The sequence below is a fragment of the Argiope bruennichi genome, chromosome 3, assembly GCF_947563725.1.
Source record: "Argiope bruennichi chromosome 3, qqArgBrue1.1, whole genome shotgun sequence".
Lineage (NCBI taxonomy): Eukaryota > Metazoa > Arthropoda > Arachnida > Araneae > Araneidae > Argiope > Argiope bruennichi.
Window position 1 is genome coordinate 104,087,750 of NC_079153.1, and position 11,156 is coordinate 104,098,905.

General features: G+C 29.5%; 1 protein-coding gene across 1 annotated transcript; it reads left to right on the top strand.

Moving 5' to 3' along the window:
- Positions 1-9,848: 9,848 nt before the first annotated feature.
- On the top strand, positions 9,849-11,156 carry LOC129963464 (eukaryotic translation initiation factor 4E-like). Its single transcript, XM_056077863.1, has one exon. It carries the CDS (start codon positions 10,008-10,010, stop codon positions 10,629-10,631), a length of 624 nt encoding a protein of 207 aa, XP_055933838.1. The 5' UTR covers positions 9,849-10,007; the 3' UTR covers positions 10,632-11,156.

Below are 11,156 nucleotides of genomic sequence, written 5' to 3' on the forward strand. Positions count from 1 at the left end.
AGATATGATAAAATGATAAAATAGATATTCAAATGATAAAAATAAATTCAGCAAGCAACTCTTATTCTAGATTATTATATTTTTACCTAAATTTACATAAATATATTTAATACATCAGTCTCAAAATAAAATAAAGTTCCATTAGTTCATGTCGGACCATCATGATGTGCGCATGATAATTTTGCAAAAATAAATTCAGCAAGCAAATCTTATTCTAGATTATTATATTTTTACCTAAATTTACATAAATGTATTTAATACATCAGTCTCAAAATAAAATAAAGTTCCATTAGTTCCTGTCGGACCACGCGATCACCGCTCTCTTCTTCCTGTTCTTATCTGTCTCTCCTGTCCACCTTCGTCCACGCCCCCCCCCCTCTCGGATATCACGTGAACCTTTCCCTTCCTGGCTAGTTTGCAGCCTTCGTCGTTCGGAGCAAAAGAGTGTGGCTTTATACACATGATGCAAAAATCATTCAAAACGTTCTACAGTGCAGACCGTTGTACTTAAGAGTTACTAAATATACCAAGTAGTTACTTTTATGGTCTTACAAAATTTTAATATATTAAAAATAGATCTAACTAATACATAACGAATAAATATTTTTATATAAATATATTAAAAATAAATAATATAGTCCTCAATAATTTCGGTGTATATTATCACTCCAAAATCATTATAAAATTACCATTTCAGCGTCATTATTTTTATTTCTGCAGAATTTTTTAAAAAATGTTAAAGAATTTTTAAGAGCATTTTACAATAATTCTTTCCATTATTTTAATTTTGCGTCATATGCAGGTGCATCGGAACATTATTAAATATTTTTTTGCGCGTATTTACGTCACCACTGCAACAAATAAGAATAAATGTTCAAAAACAATATAAAAACAGATGAATTAAACGTTGAATAATATCATACCAAGATATTTCTTACTTAATTCGAATCATTAAGAAATTTTGCTTCATTTGGACGTGTAAATCAGTAAACATCTATGTATAAATATTTTACAAAATGTAATCGAAAATGCAAAATTACGCAATATTTGCATTTTTATGTAATAAGTATATTTTTAATCATTTCATAAATCCCAATGTATATTTTCTGTTAAAATAATAGTATTAGCTATGTTTTTACCTCAACAAACAAACTGTGTTTACTATATAACAATATATATATATATATATACACTTTTTTCCTTAGAAAAAACAATAATATTAATAAAACTGACAAAAATTTAGTAGTAAAGGTGTATCTGTTTCGATTTAATGAAAAAATAATATGATTTTGATAAATGTTGAATACATTGAATTTTCAATACAAAGAGAGCAGCTTCAATAAAAGATCCAAATTTAAATTTGATTTATGAAAGCGTCTTTGAATTTTATTTTTTAGCAACATACATCCCTTTAAAAATAAATTGAAAAATCTGTCTAGTATAACAAAAATTTACGTTTTTATAAAAATATATCTACTAAAATTAACAAAAATTTTTAAAGATTATTCTTGAATGTTTTAATTTTTATGAATAATGCACTGAATCCACTCAGCTGAAATTTTTAAAAAGTTTATTTCAAAAAGACTTCAATAACATTCAATAAAATTTTTTAACCCGTTCCTGTCAGGCACCATTCAAAACAAGGTATCATTTTAAGGTTTAATTAACTTATTTTTTTAATTTTGATTGTTAAAATTACCTATAGAATACTAAGAAGGCGTAGATAAATTTTTCAAAGAAATTCAACTTAAAATAGTTATGTATATTTATTTTTCGGAGAAATAAATAAGTCTTTGTATTAAGTAAATAATTACGCATCATATTATTCCCGAAGGCAAAGGGTTACTAAATGATAAATTTAGTTCAGAGGCGTAGGAAAGGCAAATGGCAAACGGAGCATAACTTATTTTTATCTCCTATAATTTTCTTCAGATTTAATTTCAATAAATTATTTGATTAATAAAAACGCATTTAATAGCGCATTTTTAACAGTATTCTGGAAAACAGATTTTTTTTTAAATTTCTACCATTTGAATTTTAATTTTTATACTCATTTTTTTAAATATTGTACAATATTTTTTTGTCAAATTCTCTACAGGTAGCATTATTTGCATGAAATTCAGATTTATTTAAATCAATCGATTAGCCATTCGATAATTCAATATTAAAATTATTATATATTGTGTAAGAAAGTTATCTAATATGCAATACTAGTTTCTTTTCCATATGAAGTCTCCATTTGCTCTGTTAGCTTCAAATTCTGTGAGCTATTGTATGTATAATTTGACCTATAATAGCCTGATTTTCCTTTCACTAATAAACTCCCTATTAAAAGCAAAAAAAAAAAAAAAAATGTATACACAATTTCAGAAACCTGGTGTTAATAAGTAAATTTGTTTATATATTTTTGCAAACTCGAAGCTAAATTAAATTAAATTAAATCTATGAAAAGTGAAATGAATTCATTAATAATGATTTCTGCGAGGTTTAAAGACGGCGCCTTGCATTACAATATTCTTTAGCTCAATGACCTTTATTTCATAAATAATCAAACTAGATTAAAATTCTAGAAATAAAAATAAATCTGAAAAGTTATTCATCTGAGAAAAATTTGCTAGAACTACAGCTTCTACTGACGTCGCAAAATTTATTTATCTCATGACTCATAAAATAACTGTTAAATGATATGTTAATCTTCTAAATATGATAAAGTATATATTTAAGTTATTCATTTATTCTTAAACTTTATCTCTGTATAAAAATAAACTCAGACAATTACAGAAGTACAAATAAATTATAAAAAAAATCTGCAAAAAGATATTACAGAAACCAACCACACCAGCACCATAAATTGCGATTACTGCTTTCTGCTCTTTTTTTTTTTTTTCTTTTTTTTTTCCCCTGTCTTATATAGTATTATTTATGTTGCCAAAATGTCTTTTTTTTTTTTTTTTTTTTTTTTTTTTTTACTATACTCATTCATTCCTGCAGAGTTTGAAAAATATATCCTATTATAGGAGTTTTTACAAACTTTTTAAAGCTTTAAGCGCTTTTATCATAACAAATATTTTTATACTTTTTACATAATTGCATTGTATTGCTTGATTTCCCGATGGTTTAACTTGAGTATAATGTTTTTTTTTTTTTTTTTTTTTTTTTTTTTCTAGTTTTCTTATTACCATATGCTATATTGATGTACTTTTTGAACAGATATTTCATCTACAAAAATGCATGGCTAAGAATAAAGAACTATAACATTTTCAAGACAAGGCCCATTAGTGTAGCTGGTAAGCCAATGATTAATGTGAAGTGGACGCACTTTTATATATATATATATATATATATATATATATATATATATATATATATATATATATATATATATATATATATTGTTACGGAATGCTATCCGTTGAGTTTTATCAAGATTTATTGGTCGGTGAAATAAACACAATCGGCAGGGCCTCAATAGAAAACAACGACGATGTTTATTAAACACGACGATATTAATGCAAAGACAACAAATATATAGCCGACACGAACACAGGCAACACACAACAAATAGACTCCACAAATAGTAATCAGTGGTAATAGCAACCACAGCACACAAAGCGAACAGACAGAATTCAGCAGAAACAGGGAATCTGGGTAGCTTAACCCTACGGTCTCTCCAAACGTCTGCAATTCTCCACTGTCTTCTCGTTTTAGCTGTATCCAACTGCCAACTCCCTACTACACGACTGGCTACTCCTCACACGACTCGTTGCTGCTTCCACAATAAACACCAGAACTCGGAGCACAGCTCAATTCAGCAATCGCTTGAGCTCCACACAACGCTTGTTCTTCGCTGGACTGATCCAAGTATTCCGCCGTTGCTTCCCTATCCTCTTGACGACTCGTTTCAGGACTACCACTGACTGCAGCTTGAGACTGCCAGCCTTTTATAGTTCCTGGAGACCGTCCGAGAAGGTTCTGGAACAATCAGGTGTAACTCGGTTCCTACTGGCTGAATTGCTAAAATTCTGAAAGTTTCCAGTAATATCTATTTTGTCGCCAAATGGTCGCCAATCTCTGAGATCACTCATGCGGCACCCGATTCCCCTCCCCCCATAGAGCTGATCGTAAAACGATCTTTCCAATGATTGAACTATCCGTGCTGGGAAGCACCATTACAGGTTTGGAACAATCTTTTAATATGCCATTTTCAGTGCAGAATTATTAAATAAGCAAAATGAGTGACTGACAAAGGGCCCCGTAACATTTTATCTTTTTTCGAAACGTCTTTAAATATTTTCAAAGTAATTTACTTCTGTATTCTCATTGACCTTACAAATGACCTGTCCCAGAAATTATTCGAATTGAAATGAAATATCGTTTACATTTTGAAACGTTATTCTAACAACATTCCTAATTAATTTCTTTTTATGAGTTTTATATTGCATCGCTTTATTATTTTAAAAAATCAATCATAAAACTAAATGGTATTTAAATATTGTGAGGGGAAAAATATCTTTTTTTTGTCATTTTATATAAAATTATTTTAAAAATGTAATTACGTATTTTGCTAATGTGCGATACAGCACTTTTGAAAAAGATCCCACTGTTTATTCTTTTGTTATTTCAGTTTGTCACATCTTTGCTTTGTGTAAAGATTACATTAAAATCAATAAAAAAGTATCTAGATTTAGGAGTTGGTATGAGGTTAAAAGGCATTTGATATTTACATTGTTTAAAGACCTCTGACCATTGAACTGCCTAGAAGGCTCGGCACTACCTACTTTAATACATAGTACGTTAAAAAATTGAGTAAAAGGTGCAGAAATTGTACAATTATATATATTAGGAAACCTTCAATGAAAGAAGGTTTTCGAAATTCCTCATTACCCAAATATATTCCTATTATTCATATGCTAGCAGTATTCGTGAACTTGTGAAACAAAACGATAATTATATACACTGAATGTGGGGCCGATTTTACTTCCATTTCGCTTCGATCTTTGGTTTAAACGTTTAAAAAAAAATTGCTGCTGATACTTATAAAATATAAATCTACTTCAGGAACATGTAGCTGTATTAAACAATCGCTATTTATATACTTCATGCGACTAATCGCTTGTGAACATTTTTTCGCTTCTGAGACCTGGTGTACCTCTCTGATTTTTGCTAGATAAGTAATTATCGAATTGTATAAAATGGATGGTACTGTGCCTCGAGGTTTTGAATTTTTGAATGGATAATCATTAAACTAGGTACCTCTGCATTTTTATATTTATATTTCTAAGCTTATTTTTAAAGTAGGAAAGCGCATGCAACAATACATTCTGTTATTCTGCATACGTAAATTTTAAAAATTGTCTACTATTTCTAACTTGTCACATAAAATCAACATAATACCTTCTTAAAAATTTTATCATCCACATGTATTATCTAGATCTGTAAAGCATTATCTAGAAGTCACATTTCTTTTAGAACCAAAAAACATAGAAAACTTTACTGAAGCACACCGATTTCCAGGAGAATGCAGACCAGTCTTCGTTAAAATAGATAAACATATATTCCAATTACTTACTTACCCGAATGTACTGGAATACCACTTTGAACCTATAAATCACTTCAAGTGAATCAAATGGGCATTGCTTGGTTGGTTGGTTTATGTAATAACTAAAACTTTTGCGTTTATACAATGTATTTACTTATTCTTAGAAAGGCCATAACTTTCCTTTTTATGTCAACAGTTAATTTATTTATGGAGGCTCTTGTATTTTCAGATTTTATTTTTACTCCAAGTGATGGCTCCTTCTATACAGCCATCAATTCCTGCAGCAGTATCTTCCAAATATATGTGTATTGTATTGTATTTAATTCCAAATCGACATATTCCTTATCATTTCATGAAATTTTAGAAAAATACAAAGATTTATAAAAGCAATTTTAACCAATTGTTCGGAATTAAATATTTGCAATATTCATCTCAAAAAATCGAAATGTTAAGCAAAATTCAGTATTCTTGTCAAGGACTTAGATGGTAAAAACAAAGTAACAAAATATGATTAAGTCAATTTATTGATAATTCTAAAATTGAAGTGTGGGCTGAAAAGTTTCCAAGATATAACAATAATAATGACAATATAATAATCTTACCAAAGTAATTATAAATTGTTGCTCATTATAAGACCGAAAGCACGCCTTATAAAGTTTCATTTGTTTGATGGAAAAAACATTTTGAGCGTATTTTTACATTTTCATTCGGTTTCATTTTGACTATCCCAATGCCTCGTTCTCACAGGACGAAAATATAAATAAACAATTGCATAAGTGAATAAATATGTAAATTATAAAGAATTCATTTTTTTCCTAAAGATTGAACTATTTTAAGGTAAGTAATCCACGATTTTTTAAAAATAGAAAATGTTTTTGTTATTGATATTTTTAAATACATGTTCCAAATGGTTATTATTTTGATTACAATCTAAAATTTTAAGAGGACTTGTTTAGAATTCATAAAGTTCTTTGAAATATATATATATATATAAAGTTGCATTTCTTTTTATCATATTTCTTTCAATGCATGTTTTTTTTTTAGTTCTATATACTATCAATAAATGGAGTCTGCAGTAAAATCTGCTTTTGATCACAGTATTACAAATTATAAATATAGAATTCTGTTGATAAATCCATTTATTTGTCTTTCGTAATTTCGAATCTCATTCAAAGAATAACAATAATTACATTTCTATACGGTTTAGGCTGATTATAGCGGTTCTACAATTCAAAATAACAAGGAATAATCTCTCTCTTCAATTTTCATCTCAGACAAGGATTTCATCATTCCAAATATGGACAGTATGCTGTGTAAATTTCCTTTTTTCCTAAGATCTACGGTTTATTGCTTTTGCAATCGTGTTTAAAAAAGCTTCAGTTATATTCCTGTCGCTTCGAGGTAGAGGAGGGAGAGAATTTATTGCATGTAAATATAGGTAGTATTAGTGTTGCTTATGAAGTCGGTTTTTTTTAATGAATGCATATATCAACAAAAGTTCTGTATTAAAAGAAATTCTCCTTAAACATCGGTGGATCATTGCTTTAAATGGATCGAACAAATCAAACTGGAGCTATTTATCGATTGACCAAGTAGCATCACAATATTGTAAAATAGCAAATTGTTAATATCGAATGATGCATTGATAATTTTTAACCATATATTTATAACTCACTTTTATGGGTCTTATTAGAAGTGAGAAAACGTCATATAATCAATCTATAAATGCGGATAAATATGTTTATGCCGTGGTTTGAATTTTTCTCTCGGTTTTAAAAAACATCCACTATATAATAAAATAAATAATGTAGTTAGCATATTTATTTATATTTAAATAAATTGACCCCAATTTTGAAATATTAACTTAGTACAATTAAGAAAAAATTTCCATCCCGCCTTCTACAGTATGTAGAGTTTGTCAAAATTATTCTCTGAAGACTTAAATTTATGAATCAACATTTTACAGAAAACTCTATGTCCCATTTTCCTTAATGTTGAAATTTTAGTATTGCAAATTAAATAAAATAATAACTTGTTTCGGAAAAATAAGATATCTTTTTATAAATCACATTTTAAAAAGCAATTATTTCTGAACATATTTTCCATTATTTATTCTTAGCAAATCGTAATTTCTAATTAAAATTGCATCCTGTTTGGCTTCAGATTGCATTAAAAACAAATTATCAACAAGAAATAATTAAAGGTAATTTATATAAAACTATACAAAATCAGATGTGAAAGTGCGAATAGGCAAACTTCGTAGCTTAAAAGATACTCCATTACCACAAGCTATGATCACTGTTCAATGGCTTGCTAATCAAGTTGATTAGACTTCGACCAGCTAGCGGAAAGTTAAAATGTGGATATTGCTTCCCGAGGACAAAACCCACGACGTTAGGGTCCACAGCCGTGTCTGTTCTCTTTGTTCTGTCTATATTTATTGTTTCGTACTCTGAAGTTTTTGGATTTTTTGCGTGGTCTTTGACGATATGCAAATTCTTCGAATTTTTTCGTGAGTGAAGCAATGCTGGCTTCTAATGTCTCAATTTTTTTGCTTTCAATGGCCGAAGAATTGGTAGTATTGGATTTTGCAATGCGAAATACTTCTGAAGAACTGTAGGCGCTAATTATTTTATCTGACATTTCCACGATATTGTCCAATGGATCTTTACTAATAGACAATATGGCTTGTACTTGTTGGGGCAGACACTGAAGCCAAAGTGATTTTATTATTTCTTCCGAGATAATTGCCAGCCAAATCTTTCATATGCCGCAATAAAACAGATGGGCGTTTGTTGCCGAGATCGATCTTAGTGAGTAGTATTTTTAATCGAGATTCTTCTGTGTCAGTCAATCGAATAAATAGACCATTTTTGAAAGTGTCGTATTTATACTCGCTTAGTGGATGGGATAAAACATCTACAACGAAATCTGACACATTTTTGTTGAGCGCTGCTACGACGGTGCTATATTTAGTAACATCTTGAATAATGCCACTGTTGGAAAATTGAGCTTTGAGTTGTATAAACCATAGTTTTGGTTTATTTTTCCAAAACACTGGCGGTTTAACAGCGATTCTGCTCAGCTCCGAGTCCATGTTTGAGTTATTATTAGTCGTAATGAAAAGATGGCGCGATAACATTCTAAATAAACTTAACGTACCTCGTTATTTGCCGCATTTGATAAAATTAGCTTCACAACGTTCGGAATTGAATACCAAAGTCACCAATGTGGATATTGCATTCCCGAGGACAGAACTCGCGACGTTAGGGTCCATAGGCGCGTAACATAATTAGTAGACAAATGTGATCAACCTAACCCAGAGGCTGTTAACTGACTTATGAAGCCACCACCACAACCGGGTTCGAATTTTAAGGCAAGTTGGAATACCAATATAACTGAAAATAGCAAGTATTGTTTAAAGATAATTAGGAGAAGTTGCATGAAAATAATAACTTTTATTTCTCTTCAGGCTCTACTTAGGTTTAATCTTTGGAATACATATAACATTGAAATCTTCATTTAATATCCTGGGATTTTTACATTGTAAAATATTAGAACGCAGTATTAAGCATGAGATACATATTTTTTATACTGTTTTAATGAAGTAAAGAAAAATAAAAACACATCTTTCTGCCATGATGGGATTTTCAATCTTTTGATACTAGTATTTTAAAAATAAATGTTCACCTCTAGTAAGTCTTACATTAAATGGTTCCAGTGCGACCATTATTGATCAAAATAATCGAGATTCTGATTTTTTTTAACAGTCATTTTTATTCAAATTTATAAATGAATGTAGTTAAAAATTAAGCCAAAATAATAAAATTCACTTCAATAAATCTTTTGAACGTGGCAAATAAAACGAATTCAGAACTATGTGGTTGCGACTGTTTGGAAAGACTTCAGAAATTTATGATGTTTATCAAAAACATTTTGATCCTTTGAACTAATTTATTATTAAATAAATTTTATTCAGATTCTTACAATATAATTCCAAATCAATACAAAGATATAAAGACGTAAACAAATGTCATCGGGTTATGTTAAATTATTCGAGCTATATTCATAAAGAGCATGTATTATGAAAAATTGATTTTACAAATACCGTGTCAATTTGAAAGCTGAGAAAAAAATGAAGCTTAATTGAATGAATTTTAATTTGGACTAATCAATTTTTGCCAAAGTTAGACTTTTTTTAATTTATCGAGTCGATTCTGGATGGATAAAAAAATTTAAAAAGTCTCCAAAAATGGCATCTTCCTGTGAGATGAGACTCGTTTCTTATATTTGGCCTCTTTTTCTGTATATTTGGCAACGTCAACATTTCCCGTAATTGTATGTCAAATATTGGCAACATCCTGTTCAACATCTGAACGAAGTTGTGCTAACTCGGTATTTCATTTTGAGAGAATTGCTTTTTTAAAGTATATTTAAAGGCGTATTTGATCATTTATTTATATTCATAATGTCTACAGAAGTGCAAGAACAAGAAAATTGCGCAAGTAATGTGGAAGAGGTAGTGCCACCTGAAATGCTCATTAAGCATCCTCTACAGAACGAGTGGTCCTTATGGTTCTATAAAAATGACAGAACCAAGTCATGGGAAGAAAATTTGATGGAGATTGTGATAATTAATACTGTGGAGGATTTCTGGGCATTATATAACCATTTGGAAGTTGTAAGCAAGATTCCTTTAGGCTGTGATTATGCCATGTTTAAACATGGCATTAAACCTATGTGGGAAGATGCGAGAAATAAACAAGGTGGCCGGTGGCTACTGAATTTGCAGAAATCTCAAAGAAATACCGAGTTAAATAACTATTGGCTTGAAATACTTTTATGCATGATTGGAGAAGCTTTTGATATAGCAAGTGATGATGTCAATGGTTCCGTTGTGCAGATAAGAAATAAAGGTGATAAACTTGCCGTATGGACCGCAGACGTTAAACATTATGATGCTATAATGCAGATTGGTAAAACTATTAAAGAACGATTGAATTTGCATCCTAGGACTTCTATATTATATGAAGCGCATGCGGATACTCAAATTAAAACGGGGTCGGTAGCAAAATGTAGATACACCCTTTGATTAAGAAGTCATTAGATGATTGCATTTGTAATGTTTCAGACCGTTTTGGTGCGTATTTATTGAAGGTAATTGTGTATAAGAAAGAAACAGCTTTTGTTGATGAAATTTTTTAAGGTAACAGTGACATGTCACTGTTTTGTTCTACATTATTGATTCGTTTTAATGCTTGCATTTCATTTTGCATCCTGGTTTTGCACTCTTTAATTTTAGGGCAGAGGTGGAAAAATCACCTAGTACATAATTTTGGTTCATTTGCTTTATTGTAAGTTATATTGAGTTGCATAATGTATGATTCTTTTTTATGGCTTTATAAATTAAATTTTTATGAAAATGTAAAATACTCTTATTTTTTATTCATATAAAATTGTGCATGAAGTTGTCTTGAATGTTTGATTACATTTATTTATTAATATCATAATCAACATGTATTTGTTCTGATTTGTTTGAATTTAGGCTTAGATAGTACTCTTGATTGATATTTAATTCATTGTTCTTTTTTGTTTCTTATATCTGTTTTGGTATGAT

Bases quoted from the DNA above. Each gene is read 5' to 3' on its own strand.
- LOC129963464 (XM_056077863.1), top strand. From the start codon at position 10,008: ATGTCTACAGAAGTGCAAGAACAAGAAAATTGCGCAAGTAATGTGGAA.